The 22163-nt window shown below is 42.7% G+C and overlaps 1 protein-coding gene across 2 annotated transcripts in view; it reads left to right on the top strand.

Moving 5' to 3' along the window:
• Nucleotides 1-22163, top strand: part of LOC129211459 (contactin-4) — a 336085-nt gene that overhangs the window by 219243 nt on the left and 94679 nt on the right. For both annotated transcript variants that reach the window (XM_054838596.1, XM_054838595.1), the window contains exon 6: nt 12044-12139. In XM_054838596.1, coding sequence (XP_054694571.1) covers nt 12044-12139 — 96 coding nt within the window. The remainder of the gene's footprint in view (nt 1-12043; nt 12140-22163) is intronic.

The following is a 22163-nucleotide window of genomic DNA, read 5'->3' as shown; positions in this document are numbered from 1 at the left end:
GACTGTATTTACAGAATATTTTTCTGAGCATTTTTTGTTAAAGCCAAGGATAGGAACAGTTGAATACCTACGTAGGTGATACTAGAGTTTAATTTTGGCATAACTCAGAATATAGCCCGCTACCTGCATTGAGTGCAGTCTTACCTCTGCAAATCACTGATATCCAGTTGGCTTACTCTGATGACAGCTAGAAGGGTGCATAAATTACAGAGGAAAATAAATTGCAAATTTAAATTATTTTGACAATAAATGAAATAGCCTGGAAATGTAGATGCCAATATAAAGCAGTATCTTTGAGAGTACAGTGACCCTTCAGGGAACTTGGTTATTGAGCGAGATTGAACCATACTTTCTTGAAAAGACAAAAGGGGATATGACCAACTGAAAACTCATAAATTTAAAAGAAATCTTTCCCTCTTGGCTTACGGATAATTATTACAATTTAATAAGGATGTATCTTTCAAATGTTAATATTTTGAGATTTTGATTAAGAACCCCAAAGAGACTTTGACAGCAATATACTCATAAACAGCCAGGGTAGAGATACACCGTGTCCCCATGAAGTGGTCCTTGCTCGTGATTTCACGTACGCCCCTGTGGTCACCATGCTTTCGTCGTTCAGGAATGAATTTGGGGCATCGTTTCTGTAACAATTAATCTCCACCTGCTCGCTCTCTCCGTTACAGACATTAGAGGTACGTCAGGTCTGTGAACCATTGCTGTCCAGGCCATACGTGATGAGCTTCAATCCGCATAAACATCTGGGGTTGCAACGAAGGCTTCTTTTGATTCAGGTTCTTTCCTGCTACAAATCTTTTCGAACGTCTTGTAAAAACTGATCATAGAGTGACACAAATGCCTGAAGAGCCGTAAGCATATGTTTTTGTGACATATTGTAATCACTTTTTCTGGTCTTTTAGGTCCAGTGGATAGAGAATAGGACAAGGAATCAGGAGGTCTATGTTATTTTCTCAGTTATCAGGATGCTTCTTGTAACACCTCCCCTTTTGGGTCGAAATCCCCTGGTCTGGCAAATGAAATAATGCTATTTGCCTAGTTTGAAGAAATTATTATTATCCTTAGGTTGGTCCTTACTGATTCTCTATCAACACAAATCAGTACTGTCTTTAAATGTATGGGAAATCACAGTTACAGGACCCCCTGGTCAAGCACAGACTGTACCCAAAGGCCAGCTGTAAGAAAATTTCTGTTCCTGTTGATGGGATGTAAGACCAGTGCAGAATAATTTTATCCTAGTGTCTGCTTTTTCATTGTGTTAGTTTTTTCTTTCCTAATTTCTTTTGGAAAGCAAAACCAGGGAGTCAGTGTTGGCATGCAAAGGACAGCGGAGCTTTAAATATGTTTGTCAAAAGTTGTCCCATGTTAGTTTTCCTGTCTGCAACAAACGTGACTGCCATTTCATAATTCATTAGAAGTGAGAGATGAACAGAATGAAGAAATATCTCCTCTCTAAGAGATGCTGCCTGGCATAATAACGTACATTTCCATAGGCAAGCTGAACCACCAGCTACTCTCCGAGGACCAGGATCTCTGTGGGGTCTTTTTTGTTTGTGTTTCTATCAAGCAAAGGGAAATTTTTCTTTGAAACATCCAGCTCGGCAAGCTTGTGTCACATTATTTTACATTATTTGGGGTCTGTATTTGCATTCATTTAGCTGCACAAAGTATGAAGGTGCAGCAGAGCACGCTCCAGTGGGGTACGCGCGAGGCATCTGCAATGGTAATGCTCAGCTATGAAGTGAGAGCGAGCTGTGCAGTATCTCCTGCCGCCAACAGAAGCACTGCTTTCTGGCTATTGCAAAATCATCTGTGCTGGAAGAGAGCGTGCGAATAACGTATTGTTTTGCTAGAAAAACATAAAAAAAAATTCTAGGAGTGAAATAACCGCGTTGGAGTCAACCCAAGGGGAAATGTCTGCCCAGATTTTCCAGATTAAAGTAATAAAATAAAATTTTCTGAGTCCTCAGCATTTTGTCTCAAGCAGAAGAGTTCCTTCAAAAGGAACATTTGAAATATTTCCTATAGAAAGAAAGTAAACAGGCAGCCTTTATGAAATGGACCATAAAGTTGAGGAGGATTTTTTTTTCTTTTTTTTTTTTTTTTTGGCAATATCATAGAAAAGAGTGATTGGATTTGGGAAGAGAACAGTGGGTGCCTTGCAGATACTGCTAAGAGCCCCTGTTCCCAGTAAGATGAGGAGCATGAAGGCAGGCAAAAAAAGCACTGGGGCTGCCTTGTTGCCTATTTGGAAGCAAGGATCAAATCCCAGCGAGGTGCAGAGCACATCGTGTGCCAGGAGGAGCCATCCTGGTGAGGACAAGCAGCTTGGTGTGATGGAGGAAGGAGAAAACGATCCGAGCACAGCACGAGGATCTGTGACTCCCGCAGCTGCGTGCTGGCCAACGGCATCGGCAACACTCAAGGAAAGGCTGTTGCAGTCTTTGGGATGCAAGGTAAAAGCCTGGGGAGGAACTTCAGCCATGCAGGTAGACAAATCAGCTTTGGTAGCTGGTGGTCAGAACGATTTGGCAAGATTTAAATATAGTCTCAGTATGGGAACCCAGATAGAGATGTCAAAGTCCAAGATGATATATAGGTCAGAGATGTGAGTGACAGGGAGAGCGGGGAGGGCTTGGGAGAAAACAAGATCTTGGCTTGCAAGCTGACATACCAGCTTTTTCCTTTCCTAACCCAAGCCTGGCCGGTGCAGCTCACCCCTGGCTCAGACTCCTCTGAGGACATCTGCTTGGAGTTCAAACCAGCTACGCGGCTCTTCTCATCCCATAGCTAAGTTGAGCCCTCAGAGCAGACCCCATGTGAAACTCCTCCAGCTGCAGATGCCCCCACGGCATCTCATCTCAGAATTTTTTTGTCTTGCAAGAACAGCAGCAGTTTCTGTGCAGGAAAGGTCAGGGAAAAGAAAGGTCTAGAAGTCCAAATAGGACCTGGCCACTTGGTAAAGATGCCCAGGCAGTACCTTGTTTAATGCCTACAGGTGCAAAGTCCGAGCAAAAATATTTTCCAAAGGAGAGGCCGGGTGGGGGACTGGCAAGATGTTTACCTCTAAAACATTTTCATTTTTTTTTTAGTGAGGTAGAAATCCCAGTGAAATTTCTGTTCTAAAGGTCAAATTAGAAAGCTTTCATCCCCAGACTTGTAAACTATTTCTCAAATCAGTGAGTCTAAAAATTATTCATTAGAACACCAGCTCTTAAACTAAAATTCTATTAAGCTCTGTATCAAAGGGGGTTTTATTCCAAGCTGCATAACCCGCTGTGTAGTCTTGACACAACAGCAAGGACATGGGCAGAAGAACTTAATCTTTGTGTATTTGTGAAAGGGATGACATAAAACCTTGCTTTTAAAGTCAGGCACAGGTTTTATAGAGACAGTGTTTAGAGATATTAGAGCCATAAATATCAGGAGGCAAATCTTGTCAAGTGTTTTGAGAGCAAAAAGCTTTAATGCTTTTGTGGGTGCTAGTCATCAGTTAAAGTGCTTTCAGCCTGCCTTCATATAGATGGGCTATGATTTCTTCAAACCAATGTCCTCTAAAATCTGAAATTGATTGAGATGCACTACAATCTCATCTTCAAGACTATTTTATGGGCCAAATTAGCATAGTTTATAGTCTACAGCCAATGAAGTCGTATTATTCCATGGGCAGTGATGCAAATGACTTCTGTCTCCATCTGGTTGTGTATTTTGTCCAGGATATGAAAGGATGCTCTGTTGTATGTGGAGCGTTATGCAAATGTGATGAAAACAATTTGGAAGAGGGTGCACAAGCTCTCTCTTGGTAGAAGGTTCTTTATTCAGTCTGAACTAGGAAGACTTGGCCAAACTCTCTGGCTGCTTTTTTTTTTTTTTTGTTCAACAAGGTGTCGTTGCCAACCTATTCAGAATACCCTTGAGATAAGTCATATGGTCTTTAATAGCAAAAATATCCCATTGACTTCGATTAAAGGACTGCATATGACCTTAAACATCATTCTAAATCTTAGATTGCTGGGATCATCTTAAAATTATAGATGGGGTATGAGAAGGCAAACCCCATTATGCTCCATAAATCTCTTTAAGTCATGCTTGAAAATCAACTTTAGATTTCTTGGCTGTATCTGTGTATGTAAGTGGATTGTGGGTTTCGCATCTATGAAGAGGTAACCACCCCTTACTTATATCATTACTTCCTGTCATATGGGTGTTTTGAAGTTCATTTAATGTATGTAGTGAAGGTCAATTCTTACCAAATTAATTTTTAAACCATTCGAGTTTCTTGTATCCAAATTACAACAAAGCCTGAAGGCTGAAATACCAAACCAAAGACCCCATGTGATTTATATGGGCTAAACCCCCCCCTTTTTTAAAAATCCTAATCAAAGGATTTGTTGATAATCTAACTGAAGCATTAGTTAGTAACCTAATCGAAGACATATTTTTAGCACAGTTACAATGATACTAAGGCTAGAGTGCATAGTGCCAGAGTCCACTTTTACTCAGTCCCAGGATGTGTTCCTTTGGTGAGGAGGAGCTGCGGGTTTGTGCTCACAACTTCCATCCGCGGCTGCACCAGCGAGGCCTTTGCAGTTACCGTGTGGTCCTATTCTTGGGGTCCCCTGTTACAATCCCTTGGTTTTCCTTCAAGTACGTATGTCTTCTATCAAGGTTCATTGAACAGCTCACCTTGTAGGCATAACGATCCATTTGAAGATACAGATAGACATAGATACAGGTATTGTGCTTTGGTAGCTACTTGCTGTTAACATAACTCAGTAGAGCAGTATCACCGATGTGTTATCAAATTCGCTTTGCAAAAGTCTCCAGAGATAGACTTTAAGTAAAAAACAGCAGCATGAAAGCCTGAATATTAGTCATGTTTTCTTTGTAAATTAAAATTCAGTGATGTGTAAAGAAGTGATTGATGTATGTATGTTTTTGTTAGAATATAGTGTAAGGAAAAATAGTTTCATATCAGTTAAACACGACTAATAGATAAAAATAGCATTGACACTGCTTTTCTAATCATTAGGAAAAAACCCCTTAAATGTAATGACAAAGGGTTCACTAATGGTGTATGAGTTTTTGACAGTATGCCATTCAAGGCAATGTACAGCAGTGCTTCCTGCTACATGATATAGTCACATAAATTGGCTTTCTAAAAGACATGCAGACACCTGTCACCATCAATTTGAATCATTTACTATTCATGTAATTTTCTATAATATTTTTGGTTTTGTTTAATAGTTCTAAAATAGCCCTCTTGCATAGAGAGTTCTCTCTTAATTTCAGAATCGGCATAATTACGACAGCATTTTGGATTCTAAAAATATGCTACGCACTTAAAAAAAAAAAAGCAAACCATGGAAACCCTCCTCCAGCAAACAAAGGCAGGCAAAACAGAGCTTAGCTCTCATGAAAAATAGGGATCTCTGTGTCAGATCGCAGATGACCTGGGACTCGCAGTCTCCCGAGGGAAGCCGCCTTGTTTCACTCTGGTTCCCAAGGCTGTGCCCAGTTCAGCAGCCAAGCTCTTTCCACGTTCCCAGGTGGGCCCGGGTACAAACGCTGTAACCGCTCTGCTTGGGTCGGGGTCTTCACAATAGAACAAGTGGAGCTGTAAATGAGAAGGGATGTAGATACGAAAAGCAGAGGTCGAATCGGACACTGCTCCCGCCAGCGGGAACTTGCGGGGAAGTGAGCTGATGGGGTCTTGTTTGCTTGCTCGTACTTCGACGTCATCTGTGAAATATTTCTTTAAAAGAGCAGACTTTGATTTCCAGGACTCATTTAGTGGTCGCTTAGAAAAAGAATTACCACATTTCATAATTAAAGTACAAACCCAAGTAGGTCCTAATAAAGGACAAAAGGCTACAGCTCTTTTGTTTTGCTTACAATTGAATCTTCTTTGCTATAAAGACTGATTTTTGTACGTAAAACTTCGGGAAATTTTTCATTACTCTAGCCAAACTTGGATAATTGTTACTGTGAAAAGCCATATGTTTCTGATTAAAATTTCCATATGCCGTTTACTGAGACAAACTACCCAGTCTTAGGGGCTTTGGATCGTTTCAGATTGTTTAAGCTTTTATTAAACCACATTGGAGGTTTTGGAAGGAGGTCATTTGGTGCAGTCCCCTCCCCAAACTGAAAAGCTGAGAGGGTTGACAGCTGCTGCTGGCACCTTCTGGGCTTTTGAGCGTTTTTGAGGAATAAGCACCTGTATCACTTACCAGAACCTGCACAAGTTGTATCACTGAGCGTTAGGGCAGAGTTTTAATGGAGGCTACAGAAAAATCTAGTGACGCGAGAAAAGACATTCAAGGTCGTATTAAAGGGGGCGTTGTGTGCACGTGCTAATAGCGTACTGCACTCCAGTGCATTTCAGCATCAGATGTCAAGTTTTTGTGCAAATATCAGCTAATTAAGTCTCATTTGAGACACACAGTTTAAGTACTCATCCTTAGATATGTGCAGACTTTGAGACAGAGAACTTACATGACTTTCCCAAAGTCATGCCATCGCTAGTACAGTGGTGTCAGTGGTACAAATCCACGTGTTTTTCACAGATTAAATATGTACAGCTTTTTACTCACATGGGTCTGTTAAGTCTGATTTAGAACTGATACTCTGGAGATGATGAAGTTTATATGGCATCCTCACTCACTCATTAAATAAGATCTGAGTAAGTGTTAATCGTGATAACCTGTCTGCATTGCTGTTAAACTTCCCTGTTATATTCTCCTCTTTGCACTGAAAACATTACTAATCGCATCCTCATGTGATGCTGGAGTTACTGGAGCTTATACAATATTTTTCTGTTTTCAGTGGAGTCATTGGTTTGGTACCATGTTCTCCCAAGAAGCTTTGGTAGGACGTTGACCTCCAAAATTGCAAAGCATTGATATTTTCTCCCTCAGTGGTTTGTCTTCATTTTGACAATTGCTTTCTAAATAGAGAATGTCCAAGTTAAATAGGCCAAACCCCAACATGCAGGTATATTATTTTCTTAACAGTCCTACAAATATCTGGTCTTGATTATTTGAAATCACACATTTAAAATAAAAGCCTGATCTGTGAGTTAATCATCGGTGCAAGTGACCTAGGGTTTCTCACGCAGATGTATGCTGCTTTGATTAGTTAGGGTAAGTTTACATCCTTCTTGCATCTGCTATCCTTTTTGATCCTATGAATAAAACCAGTATTTTTTTCATGGTCACATACTGCCTAGTGCCGCCAGTCCCCGAGTTGGTGACGCGTGTTCACCAAAAGCACATGCGGGGATCCTGGCTCCAACAAGACGCAGTTTCGATTCATAGCAGCAGCCCTCAATTCTGGTCATGTTTTGTTTGTTTCCCGTGTAAATATTTTTATTGAAATTAAAGCTCCTTTCTTTTTTGATCTATGCAATGACAGATCACTGTAATTGAAGCAATTCACACCCTCAAAACTTCAATTAAGTCACAAAGATGCCTGCGTGCTAAAACTTAATGAACTTATCACTTCCAGGCATTGTTTTGCTGCATCTTGTTCTCTCTCTTCTGTTTACCAATGCTCATTGCATTATGTCTAACATTTAACTGTGAACTCCTTGAATGACTGTGTCTTTTATTTCTATTATAAGGTATTTAGTACCCCGTGGGGTACTTTAATTAATCGTAATGTGATTATTTTGGGATTTCTTACATAACTGTGTAGCCAGGTCCCAGGGAGCAAACCTGTGGGACTCTCAGGTCTGTTAGTGGCCATCAGGCCACCAGACCATCACACCAGCTTCCAGACCTCCTCCTCCTCCTTCCCAGTGTTTCACGCATCGGAAGGCCTGATGGGTGCAGTGCCCTGTAACGTGCCTTCCCGTTTATCACGGTCTGTATTTGCTGCTGATTTATCCCTAACCAAACCTGGCTGCTGAAGTATGATTGAAGCATAGTTAGGGTTTGTACACGTTCTGGAAAGGTGGTCTTGATCTCCAGGCATCGAGGATGCTGAACCCACTGCTCTCTGTTGTAGTTTATTCCAGCTGATCATCGTCGTTCATAGTAAGTGTAATTTCTCATCTCCGTTTCCATGACTTCAGCTTTAGACCACTGGTTTTTGTTACGTCCCCCACTGGGTTAGCAAACACTTCAAGAGATGGCATGGCTCCTCCTGATGGTGCTTCTACATGTAAATCACCAATGTCTCACTTCTGTTTGACCTGTTTGAGGCTTTCACTGCCTCCCTCCCAAATCTGAAATTGTTTTCTTTTAATCTACATCCTCAGCTGCTTTTCCAGAATTTGGGAGCTGGGGGGGGGTGGTTTGTTTGGTTTGTTTTTCAAAATATGGGCAAAAGTATTTGTGTCAGGAGTCAGTGATTTCATTGACAACGTACACAGGAGAAATAGATGAACAGTAAAGCGTGGAAGACTATAACAAGGAGGAGTAGGAAACAGAAAAAAAAGGTAAAATATGATGCAGTAAGAAAAAGATGAGTAGAGGCCAGCCCTGTAGCAGCAGATGCTGAATAGCCACGCCGTGTCGTGGGGGTCATCTGCTCAGGCACAGTGGCAGGTCCAGCAGCCGGACACCTGCACACCTCAGATTTCCAGGGTCACCCAGTTCTGCTCAGGTGCAGTTTCTAGTGGTGAGAGAGCTGGTACTGAGGGAAACACGGGGATATGATAGTCCTGCTTCAAACCGTCTTCCAACACAGTAAGTCTGCCAAGAAATAATTGAGCTTTCTGCCTTAATAAGTCTCCTGGCATTTTTGTGGGTTTGGATTTTTGGGGTTTTTTATTGGCAAATAAGAACAAAAATCCTCACGTGTTAGCCAGGGTCTTTAGGCCTGGGGGCAAGGCAAAGTGGAACTTCGTGCTCTTGTCAGGGGAGGCACGTACAGCCGAACCATTTACGCTGTAATTCGGAGTCATTCTGCAGCTGTGAGGGTTGTTTTCTTCTTCGTCTTTTGCTGTCCCATTGATTTTTAATGTCAGAAGTGTAGAGAGTAATTTCTTACCTACTCTCTGGGCAGGGGTAGAGGTGCACTAGACAGCGGTGTTTCTCTTGGAGGAAGATAACAGACGTGGGGAAAGAAGTGCTGGAGTGCTGCTGCTGCCATAAAGCTTCCTGCGGGGTGGTTTTCAGCGAGTGTGTTTAACCTTTGTTTAGCAAGCGGTCTTACCTCCGAGTATGGGGAATTCAGCGGTACAAAATTTCAGTGTAATATTCTGCAGCCATTTGAGCAGAAGTTTGTAGGAAAGGGTTTTGTCCACTTTCCGCAGCATGTGAAAGCAGAGGAGAACCTCTCGAGTCCGCGCGTTGCTAGTCTGTACGCTTTGTAACCATTCGACAACACTAATATTGGTCCTAATTTCTTGGGAAAGATTGCAAGATGGTGTTTAAATGAAGTTTCTTATTAATAAAATCTTAATGATATTATTGTTAATTCAAGTTACTATTTAGGTATTGCAAAAATAAATTTGAAGTGTGGATTTCAGAATGCACGAGCCTAATCAGTTTGATGAGACATTAGCCTTTCTTATGATTATCTTAATCTTGTTAGTTTACTCGGAGCCAGATTTTAAGCACATGCACGAGGCTTTTCAGAATTGACAGTTGACTTTCAAAGCTTGATAGTTTGCACTACGAGCAACAGTGATTCTATCATTTCCTAGTTGTTCATCCAAGCAGAGACTTCTTTTCCAGATAGCAATCCTTTTCTTGTCATAAATATATAGCTATCTGTTTTGTCAACAAATAGGGTTATTTCTTCCTTGCAAAAAGAGTTAGAGGACTAGATTTGCATTTAAACTATCGAGTCGTGCACTTTCTCTCCATACTGTCGTAATCAAGAGTTGCTGGGTCACCAGGCAGGTGGCTGTGTCTTTTGATTAGTAATGAAAGACCTCTCCCATTCCCTCCCCTGCGATTAACAGCAGAATTCCCTGGAGCACTGTATAAGTAGGCTTAAACGCGCAGGCTCAGAGTTGATGCAATTTTTCTTTCCTGTGTTCCAAAGCCAGACCTGCGTAAGGTTTTTTTTAGGATTCCTGCCTGAAAAGTGAATTCTGTAGAATCTCTAAAATGTTTTGTGTGTGTGTATATGGCATAACGTATTGTTTCTGTCAATGTGGAGGAAGTAGCTAAATAGAGATATGAAGAATCTTCCATTATATAGAGAGACTCTTACAAGTACTTCTGCAATTTTTTTCAAGTGCATCTACATGCATAGACGTGTATATAAAGTATCTGCTCTGGTGATTGGGACTTGTTTTGCTTTTACTTTACTTTTTCATTTATTGGAAATAATATTCATGTAAAAATGTTTCCTAATACCACATTTATTCCTCCAGGCATCATTTTGGTTTTGGGCTGTTGTTCCTTATGCAACTATCCTCGGTGAGGATGAGACCCAATCTTGTGTCTGTATGCAGCCAAAATATATTTAAATCTGTGGGACTGGCAGGTGGCCAGAGGAACGTGACAGTTCCTGAAAAGTGCCATTCCTCCTTTTTTGTAGACCTTGGGGCAGAAAATTTGTATCTCTCTGTTTTCATTGATAATGGATTTTCTTCTGTTTTCCTTCTGTCTTTTTTCCTAGGCCAAAAAAAGACAGAAGGACACAGAAAGTCACCCTGCTCCAAGTCAGAGACTCAGACTATGACTTGAGGCTGGGAAACTCCGTGTTTTATGGAGTCGCTTCTGTCTGTGGGCTCGGGCAGAAGGAGGACGGGAGGGTGGCAGGTTTGGACTAGTGTTGGTTGCACAAACAATTCACTGCAGTGCAGCAGGCTTTTTAAGTCCCCGCAATATTTGTCTGCTAAAATGGAAATGAAAAAGCTGAAATAATGTAATAAGATCCCGGGAATGATGTAATGTACAGCATAAGGGTACGGCAGAACTGTGCTGGAAGTCTCACGATGACTACTAGCACTATGATAAATTGTTACTCGCTACTTACACTGTGGTTCCTCTTTTGCCTGGGTTTTGCCCTGAGTTTGCCTTTAGCAGGAAGGGTCCATGAAAAAGGTTTCTAAAATGAAGCAGTGACTTCTTCTTATTTAATTTTTTTAAGTATGCATGCCAGTGCTTCCAGAAAACATTTTCAAGAGGGGATAAAAATCAAGGCTTAATTTTTCATCCTTGTAACCTTATAATGATGTTCCTACTAGTTCCTGCTGTTAAATATTTATCACCTGTGTGTTTTCTCTGGTTCCCAACTGCACTGACAACAGGTTTGTAATCACCAAACCACAGCTCAGCTACACTGAAAGTAAAAAAAAAAAAAAAAAAAAAAGTGAAAATTGAAATGCAAGGGACTGTTAAAGATAAAAGGCTAGCAAAGTGATTCAGTGTATTAGTGCTCCCGCGCAGCAGCCGATGGTGCTGATCAATACCTGGTGCCACTGCTCGACGTTCAGAGTCACCTCGTCACTTAATAGCAAGTTTCTTGAATTCAGTGTGCAAGGAGAGAAGAGAGGGAGTAGCATTTTTGCAGTGCATGGCCTCTGAAGGAGAGGAAAAGGAGAGAGGTGGAAGGAGGAATGTAATTTAATTAAAGCACTGTGTGGCTAACATACAGTTATTACAAGAGACTTCCTTATGGGAGAGGAAGGGTTTCTACACGTGCGTTGCAAGGGCATTGGTAACAAGTCTCCTAAAGGGAAACAGAACAGGCTTATGACATGATTGAAAGTAGTGATTATTTAAGGCAGTAATTCTTCATAAATTTGTAAAATAAAACTAGCAGCATTACAGGTTGCTAGAGTTTTCTCTAGGTGCATCTTCTGCCCATGGTAAATCAGCACCTTTTCCCCCTTACCAGCCCTGCAGCCTGTGGAGATGTTTTTGCTGCTTCTGGTGGTTGCTGCCACATCAGCGTTCCACTGCCCCATGATCCACCCAGGTGCCACCAACCCATCTTCCAAGCTGATGTTCACTTTGTTTCTCTGTTACACAGCAAATTCCTAGTGAACCTTCTGTCCTTTTCACAAGGGGAAAAAACCCATTAAACCCCTTTAATTGAATTCTTTCTCTCTTGGCAGATCTTGAGAACTTCAAAACCAGAACAAGAAGCACGGTGTCCGTCCGCCAGGGCCAGGGCATGGTGCTGCTGTGTGGACCACCACCGCATTCTGGAGGTAAAGCCGTTTCCTTCTCTTGCTCTCAGCACTCTGCGGCAATTTGCAGGGGTTTCGTTTTCAGAGTGTGTTTGAGGAAGCTTAAAATGGCACACCTTGAAGGAGAAGGTCTGGTGCTGCCAGCCTGAATGGGTCGCGCTGGATGGTCCTGGCGACTGAACGCACTGGGAGATCTCCGGTTGGGTCTAAGTGCAGAGAAAGAGCCTGATTTTAATGCATACGAGCGTGCACTTAGGAGATGAATTGATGCAAACTAAACCAATACGTACATATATAGAAGACATGGCTAAGAGGTGCAATTTTTAGAAGTCTGTCTGTGGCCTGAGCGTCTCTTCTGCAAAAAGGATGAAGATTGCTGACAGACCCACTTTCGTGCATCTTCTCTCCCCTCTCTCCCCTCTCTCCCCTCTCTCCCCTCTCTCCCCTCTCTCCCCTCTCTCCCCTCTCTCCCCTCTCTCCCCTCTCTCCCCTCTCTCCCCTCTCTCCCCTCTCTCCCCTCTCTCCCCTCTCTCCCCTCTCTCCCCTCTCTCTCCCAAACACTCATTGTCACTATTTTTGTCTCCGGGGTACTCAGGATCTGTTAGCAGTTGTCCAGGTCTCATACGGTGATTCATCTCTGGAATGGCAATGCATGTTCATCCTACTGATTTTATGGGAGGGAGAGGCAAGGGAGAGTGTTGTAGGAGAGGAGGAAATAACGTGCCAGCAAGACTGTACTATAGTTGTATTATAAAATGACTGATCCCCTCCTAAAACCTTGCTAATTTGTCATTTTTGCACTTGTCACGTTATACTCGCTGTTTAGGATAGGGGCAATGGCATGTATGTCCCCATATGGTTATGGAAACTGGTCCTTGTGGGAAGTACTGGTTCTGTCCCCCCCACGCCTGGCCACGGCAGAGCCAGGCAGGTTTCTTCGCATCGCGTTGCCCGCTGTTCTGCGCCACTGGCCCAGGCGGCACCTCGGGTCTCCCCTGGGCTTGAGCAGACAGGATCTGGGCAATACGCTGCAAGGCCTGACTGGAATCGAGCATCGCCTGGGGTTCAACAAGGGCTAGAGGTTTCAGATCTAGCCAAGCTGGGCTGGATCAGCCCTGAATCCTTCAGACATCTGTGTCGCGCTCCTCTGTGTTCCCTGGGCATTTTCCGTAGCCACATTTCTAACCTGCCTTATCCTGAGGAGTGAAGGGTCAATGGCACAGTGCACCCAGCCGCTCTCGTGGCTTCCGAATATTAACACCAAAGTGGTGTTGTTCTCCGGATTCTCAATATATTTCTTTATGTTACGAAGTCGTTAAGGAGGAGATGAAAGGGAAGACTACGATAGCTGCTCTCTGTGCCTGCCCTGCAGTGATCCCTTCTGGCAGCATGCGGTACCTGCCAAGGGCCCTTCTCCGAGAAGAGCCAGCATCATCGGCTCCAGTGTTCGTGTGAGAAGGTTTATGAGCAATTTGTATTAACGGCACTAAGACAGCCAGCGTTTTCTCAGTGGCAAAGGGAGAAAAGAAGGTGCAAAGCAGAGTTTACAACTAGCCAGTTACAATAAATAATGTAGCAACTACTTTGGTGCAGTTTGCTTCGGAGGATGGTATAAATGTTTAGAAAATACAAAACAATTCTTTCAATTTAGCACAAATTTGTTTTAATATGCCAGTCTTCCATTTGTTGGCTGACTTCCTGAACACACATGTTGCACTCTTATATCAAAAACAGTGTCAGAAAGGGAGTCAGTCATCTCTTCTTGCTGGGTGCCGCCTCGGGCAGGGTCTCTGTGTGCCCGACAAGTGCCGTGTGTCGTGCCGCTGACCACCACAACCAACGACCAGCTGTTGTGGCTGGCTCATTTCAACAAACGGTCATCTTTTATGGATCTGCGTCCCTTTTAAAGAAATTTGCAATCCTACTTTGAAATCTGTCTGTCTTCATCAGCGGGATGAAACTTGCCTGGTGAGCCGTTTGCCGTTAGGCTGCTTGGATTGCTCAGAGAGGAGACAAGCGCTCACGGAGCTGCTTCTGCCTGCGTCTGGGCAGCTGGAGGGAGACCGACGGGAAACCTTGCTTTTGCATACTGTGAGGAAGGAGTTATATGGCAAAGGTACCTACCCACTGAATTTATTCAGCTAGGGCCTCTCTCACCTTTTGGCTTCAGATGCCATTTTCCCTTTTAGTTCAGAGATTGTCATGAGAGTTCCAGTATCTCAGATTTCTGGTGTTCATTTCTTGAAGGTGATTCTTGCACCTGTGATATCAAGACCTCAAAATTACTCATTATCACAGCATCTAACTTTTGTGGGAGTGGCTCCTATAGTGTGTACTACACCCCAAAATTACAGGCCCTCTGGTCTGTATGGATGGAGCTTGCCCCTCAGCCCCTTCAGGTGGGTCTCATTGCCACATCTCATAAGGAAGCTACCAAAGCTAGATATTAAAAACCACCGAAGATGGTTGTGGATCACCCACAAACTCATTTGCAGTCTGCAGTGCTACGGGTAAAGCATCATTTTTAGCTTCATTTCCATAGGGGGGGGAAAAAAAAGGAGGGGAGATTTGGGAGCATGGAGACGAGGCAGGAGTCATGCACATTTGTCTCCTTAGCAAAGCTCGGGTCTGCCGTTGCTGAGGGTTTTCTGGTTTGCCATAAGAAAATACTTTGCAGCATGAACGCCCTGCATGGAGATGTGGCGGCTGGTGGTGGTTCGTGTAAGCGGTGGGAAGGAAATTGTGTTAGGTTTGCTCAGGTGATTCAGGAGAAAGTTTTGGTCTGGGTGTATATACTGGAGATACGAAAACATTCCAGAAAGGTGCTGGCGCTATTTCCAGTTTGGGCTCACTATGTGGCAGAGAGCATCTTGCAGTGACTGGGAGGTAAGCACGTTCCTGCTGCCCAGAAAGGCAGAAAACCGAAGGGTAATTATTTCCCTCAGTCATTTGGATGGGAGATGACTTCCTACGTGACCATCGTCTATGACCTGCTCTGTTCCAGATAGAAAATTATCTAAACTGTAGCCAGATCCACAATTAGTCCAAATTGGTACTATTACAGTTTTGTAACTAAGCTGGGTTGGAGTTATGCCAGTTGTTGTTTTCTGGTTTACATAGAAAGTATTTAATGGAAAGTCAAAATAGGTCTGGTTAATTCAGACTGAGACCCTTGCTCTACAGCAATTGATCTTCTCTGTGGCAATATTTTCTTTTTCTTTTCTTTCTTCCTAAGGTTAGAAATAAGGATGAGTTTTAAAAGTCACAACTGCAAAGTTAATGCTTTTCAGTCGTGTGCATCGTGTTTCTGTTAGCCAACTGCGTGTCTCCCGGTGGAATCGAAGCTCTTTGGTCTCTAGCAGTCACTGCACAATTACCACAGCTATCTCCTGTCCCAGCTCTGGGCAGATGGAGGTTCATAAGAGAATATCAGATATCACTGGGAAGTAGCTTTATGTCGGAAAACCGCCGGGTTTCATTGGCAGCTTCCATCCCCAGGGTCCAAGGCAGTGTTTGCAAAGCAAAGCTGTAGAGATCAGTTCCTTCCAATACCCCGATATCCCGCCGCTGGGATATAACATTGCAAGTATTTAACGTTGTAGTGCAACAGTAAAAAACATTCAGGTTAGAAGTGAAAAATAATACATCTTATTGAAAGCGTGAGTAGCGTTAAGATAGAGAAAATGCAATTACTTATTTTGGAATTTGATTAGGACAGCAAACCTAACTTCATCATCCTTGCAAAAAGCATCTGGGAACATGAATGACCAACACTGAAGCGTAGGACTGTCTGGGGAAAAAAATACACTTTATTGTTATTATTATTATTATTTATTTTTATTATTATTATTATCAACAACTTCAGTTTCTGATCTGCATTGAAAATGAAATCTGTAAAGAAAAAGAAAAACTATTCAATCTGAGAGTAGCTGTTGCTTTGATGATGGTGATATTCACTACAATAGTAGAAGCCTGGAAAAAACCCGTCCTGGCCAGTTCCTGAGCACAGAGCTTAGGGATATCCTCCTGGGTGGCGAGAATTTTTGGCTGATGGGGAAGACTTCCCGAGTGTCTGAGGAGGGCTCAGTGCCACTGTCTCCTCTTTTGAGGGGGCTCAAGTGGCAAGGCTTAGAGCTCCTGTTAACTGAAGAGATTTGATAAAAGATAAATAGTAAATTATAAGGGAATTATTTCCTGTCCACTGTTGCGTCATTGGTCATCTTGGTCGTAAAAATTGTGGATATTACTAAAAAACGGTCCATCTGCATCCAGACCTTTATCCTTTCAACTGCTGTTCACTCTAATACTTTGCTACTTGGAAACATCCACGTTTAAAGAACTGGTGGCTAAAAGTGAAATTATGTTGGCCTACATACATTAGTTGTTGAGGGTTTCAGGGTTTTTTTTCCTTAATGATGCCAAATAAAGAGCTTCCTACTGTTCAAATGTTGCAAGAAATTCATCCTGAAAATGAGTCTGAATGATTAACAAGTATTTTCAGCATCATAAAGTGGGCAGCGTGCAGCTTGCACAGAACAATTTGGGCATGTATTGTTCCAATTTTTAGTTTAAAATGAGTTGGAGATCCAGCATATGAATCTAGGCATCCCCTCCCAGTCCCCCAAGATGAAAATGAAATGTGTATTTCTTGCAGCACGGTTTCAGCAGGGAGTCGCTATTTTGTCAGGTCAGTGCATCCTGGTGTTACATTTTGTTAGGCAGCATAATGATGTGATTGCCTCCTATGATGAAGTGCTTGCTGAGTGCTGGAAATTTGGAAAATAAATGTTCATCTGGAGCTTGGGAAGTTGCTGGACTGAAAAGCAGAATAAATGCAAATCAAACATTTGCTTCTGTCATATTTTCTGCTCTTGGAGCAGTAGATGCCTGAGCCCCCAAAGCCAGTCCTGCTGTATTTATGGCACCTTGTCTGTTAAAAGTTTTCAGTTCTTTTCCTTTGGGTTTTTTTTGTGGGTTTGTTTTTTTTTTTGTCTTCCCTATTTGTTCACTTTCATGCACTAAATCAGTATAAGAACTAGTAGAAACCTACCTGGGTTGTTAGCATTTTTCAGAGATAATTACCCTGTGCGTGAAGGGTTTTCCTTCATTATTTCCACTGCTTTTTTAATCAAAAGCCTATCAATGGTCATGTGTTGACCGTTCTACCTGTGAAGTTCTACAGAAAAAATAATGTAAGAGTAAACATTGCTATGGGAACGTGGCATTCGGGGCTGGTGTAACAGCACGATGAGCAGCTGTAGGTATTTAAGTAGACAAGAGAGAACAGTCAAAAATCGTAAAAGTATGTATGTAGTTGAAATTTGGCTTTGGTTTTGTGGCAACACACACACACGAGGGTCCCCATCGCGGCCACTGGCCACTACCGCAGCATTGGCTGGGCAGGCGCCAGCGAATGAATCGCGGTAACGGGTTTGGAAATGGGAGGAACATCAAAAAGTTTTCCTGACTTTTTTGATGAGACTAGTTAAGGTATCTCAGCATGTCTTAAGACGAGCTCTATTATTTGGATGCCATAAACCAATGTTATATTGCTTTACATTTTCAAAGCCCTGCTAGATCAATACCATCTGCTGTCATTCTTCAGAAGAGCTGTAGGAGTAATCAACTGGGGGGGATTGCTAGCCAAAATGAAAAAAAAAATCAGCACAAAACCAACCTTTGGTTTGTCTGAAGTGTTTCATTCCATTGCGGTTTTAAGCCTTTTCCTTACATTTAGATATGTTTAGGAACCATGAAGCATTTCAAAATGTAAAATAGTGTTCAATTTAAGCTGTTGGTGAAAATGTTTTCCTTTTGAGAGGAGCTTTGCAGGGGGAAACAGGTTAGCTTTTCTTGTTTGCTTTTTTTCAGTATTGTTAATCAAATTTGGCAAGATACATTTATTTGTTAAGATAAACTTGAAACAAACAAACAGCCCCAAACACCAAAGCAGACACTCGCTTGTGTTTCTCAGGGCTCTGAATATAAGTTGCATTCCATGGGGGATATGCCTGGGAAATATTTGGAGGTCGCTGTCCTTTTAACTTTATCTCCAGATTTTAAGACCAAAATAATCCTTTGTGCCAAATAGTTCTTTCATTTAAGTTTGTGGGAACTGAGTCATTTAACTGCCCCTTTTACTAGATTTATTTGATAGTCAGGGCAGGGTTAGTTAATATTTTAACAATTGCAGTTTTCAAATACCTTCCAACACCCTGACATGGTGAGTCTAGGGATTAAAAAAAATACAATCATAGAAAAGTATGGACGTTTCACTTGACGGGCTGGTAGCAAACCCATAAGCATGCAGAACAAATGAGTCTGTAAATCCCTCCCCCTCCCTTCTTTGGGAAGAGTAATGAACTTGTCTTTTAGGATTTCCTTCACTCCCCCTACCCCGATTTTCTCTTGGTTCATTTTTACAAGCTCTACATACACGATGTTCTCATGGCATTTGCCTTCCTGCCCTCGTGGGAAAACCCTATAGAGTTAGAGATTCAGATTTCCTGTGCTGTGAGAAATGGTGAAGGTACACAGAGAACTGGTGAAAATGATCTCTCTATTACTTGTTTACTTAAATTTTGCATTCCCTAGAGGTATGTCTTATTCTGAGATCTCTGACCATAGCCCATACCACCACTTATCACATCTGTAGCATATTTGTTCTCACTCCTAATTTATGTCAGTAATCTGTGGAAGAAATAAGTCAGCTGACAGCTCTTTTAGACAGCAAAGTGCTTAGATATGCAGTTGGAAACCTGCTGACGTTTCCATCAGGACGTTGTCTCCTCCTGCCCACTTGCGTTGGGCCACTAACGATGTTCCTGGTGAGCCAGGAGCTGAACCTTCCTAATGCAATTTCCAGTCCTGAACCTCAGCTCCCTGGCCACTTTATCCCTCTGCTCCTTGCTGCGGAGCCAGGCAACCTTCCTGAGTTTCTGGAACCGTGTCTCCCTGACTGAACAAAGGCAAGAGCTGAAAGAAAACAAGTTTTCTGTCTCTCTGCAGTGCCCATGTTCTCAATGCGCTTGTAAAAGTCCATCTTCCCAAAGAGGAGGGGATGCATTAAAGCTCAGTTGTTCAAATAACTCTTTCCCATCTGATGCCATTACTCCTGTTGGAAACACAGTGGTGGAGTCTGTATCAGTGAGCTGAAATGTTGACAGAGAATTATTCTCACGTCTTTTCACATAATGGATGTGTTCAGGTTTTCTCATTCTCCTGCCTTTTTTTTCCCCAGTAGCTAGGAGAACTTTTAGTTCTGTTGCACAGCTTAATCAAGTAGAACTAACTAAATTTTAGCATTTGACAGAAGAGATGGCAATTCTGATTTCATCTCAATCTCGGCCTTTCATGCTGTACGGTAGGTAGTGAAGTGTAGACACCAGACATGTTTTCAGAAAGCACTTTACTGATTACAGTGGTGCTAAGACCACTTCTATGCTCTGCAGAAAAATGATTAGTGCGTGCTTACTCGTCTGGTCAGTTTTTCTCTCCTTTTATTATTTTTTTTTAAAGCAATGATGGGCACTTCATGGGCTGGAAACAGTGAAAATGTTTTGGCTGTAAGTATGGCTGATGGCCTCTATTATGTGATGAATGGTTTCAGGGGTTTGTCTCGTAAATAATCTATCGCACAAATCACATCTCGTATTCTCCCGTGCTTATACAGCCCCCGCTGCACAGTACAAGGGGGAAGGGGAGAAAAAGTGGGAAAACTAATGAGAACAGTGCAAAAGGAAAAAGGCAATTACCAGGCATTTTCATACCATCAGAGGATCGATGTATGGGGCTTTCGCCCCCCAAGCAGCGCTGCTCGGCAGGGAGTGCTTTGGAACGGAGTTTTCTTCAGTTGCTGTCAAGTATTTGTGCCCTTCTAATCCCCGTCCTGTAGTGCCAACCTTACAGTTATTTCTCTCTCTTCTTTGAAAAATGTCACACTGCCTTTTCATTTGTCACTTTTGAAGAATTAATACATTATTAATAAATGTTTAGAGCCATTGTTGTGACAATGAGAACAAACATTTGTAATGCTCTCCTTTGGTGCCCTTACAGTCAACAGTAAGCAAAGTTTATGTTAAAACTTTGGAAAACAGTCAGCCTTGAAAGAAGTAATGGAAAGGGAAGAAATAATCATAGAATCATAGAATGGTTTGGGTTGGAAGGGACCTTAAAGATCATCTAGTTCCAACCCCCCTGCCATGGTCAGGGACACCCTCCACTAGACCACGTTGCCCAAAGCCTCATCCAACCTGGCCTTGAACATTTCCAGGGATGGGGCCTCCACAACCTCTCTGGGCAACCTGTTCCAGTGCCTCACCACTCTAACAGTAAAGAATTTCTTTCTAACATCTAATCTAAATCGACCCTCCTTCAGCTTAAACCCATTCCCCCTTGTCCTGTCACTCCACTCCCTGATAAACAGTCCCTCACCATCTTTCCTGTAGGCCCCTTCAGGTACTGGTCAGCCGCGATTAGATCTCCCCGGAGCCGCCTTTTCTCCAGGCTGAACAATCCCAACTCTCTCAGCCTGTCCTCATAGGAGAGGTGCTCCAGCCCTCTGATCAGCTTTGTGGCCTTCTCTGGACTCTCTCCAACAGCTCCATGTCTCTCCTGTACTGGGGTCCCCAGAGCTGGACGCAGTACTCCAGGTGGGGTCTCACAAGAGTGGAGTAGCTCTTGTAAATAACTGTAGAAATAGCACATAGCCAAAGAGACCAAGGATATTTCCACCTAACGCCTACCTAAAGCAGGGCATTATTTCGTTCTGCCCAGGCAGCATCACCCTGTTCTGCCTGCTCTGGAAGGTTTATGCCGCTGTGTGAATGCAGCTAGCATTTCTGCTGGATGACCTGTTCGGAATGGCTTTGGGCAAGAGCCTTGAAGCACATGTTCCCCTACATGTTAAATCAGCTTCTCAGTACCAGATTCTTCTCTCGTGGTGCGTCCCCATTCATATGAAATCTTTAGAGGTGTGGAAAGTTGTATCCTGTAAGTTCTATGACTTTTGTGTGTTTGTTGTGATGAGAATACTTCTCCTGCCATATTTCTTAGATGGCAGGTGACCTGCGGCGTTTTATGTCCCCAATCCCTCTTCACTACAATAACCTTAATATTTAGCCTTTATATTCCTGCAGTTTCTTACAGTGTGGTATGCCCAGTGCTTTTAAAAAAATATCCTTCTTGCCAAGCAAACTGCCTTAGTGCTGAACTACCCCTACCTTCTCCTTACTGAGGCATTAACAGTTTCTCTTCTTGCTCTCTTATTGTAATGTCTTCGTAAGCCTTTGCTGCTTGGTCAGATTTGGTTCCAATTAGTGAGAAGCTGATTTAGAGAGGAGTATCTCACAGATGGGTGGGCAACATGGTTGTAAAAGTTCCATTTCTCTAGGAAACCAAGCAAAAAATCTGCTAAGCTGGTTGCAAGTTGGTTCAGCTGTTTGTCAAAATACTGCAAGGTCACCAAGCAGTTTTTCCTGGATTGCTCCAAAGGTTGGAGTGAAAATATGAACAGGTAAGCTGTCCCTTAGAGCTGGGAAAGGAAAAGAAGAGAGAGTGTTTTGCATTAGCACTGGGCAGTGATGCTTTCAGCGAGTTTGAATGTGGCAGTGGTGGTGGGGTCGCTGTTGGCAGACGTGGTACCTGCAGCACCAAGAGGTGTTGCAGACTTCTCTGGGTCATGGGGCAGGAGTTAAACCATGTCATGCACGGTTGGTTCTTCTTGCAGGATGCAGGGAATGGCAGAGGGAAGGCTCGGATTCCAAACAAACTGGAAAATGCCACGGTAGAGTGGTGTTCCCCACAAGCTCAGCAGCTCACAGGTGTCTTTTCCTGAATAGAAAAAACATGAAATTCAAACAGGATTTGTCTAGGTATTGCTTATTGAAGGAGGACTGAAGCATGGGTATTAGAGATTTGTGGGTGGAGAAGACCATGGAGAGAGCAAACATTATAGCTTCAAAAATACCTGAATCTATTACTGGTGTCTCCTCTTAATACTGACTGCCACTCGCGTGTCCCCATACAGTAGTCAAATTCCCATGAC

The sequence above is a fragment of the Grus americana genome, chromosome 11, assembly GCF_028858705.1.
Source record: "Grus americana isolate bGruAme1 chromosome 11, bGruAme1.mat, whole genome shotgun sequence".
Lineage (NCBI taxonomy): Eukaryota > Metazoa > Chordata > Aves > Gruiformes > Gruidae > Grus > Grus americana.
This window is presented reverse-complemented; position numbering and strand designations above follow the sequence as displayed.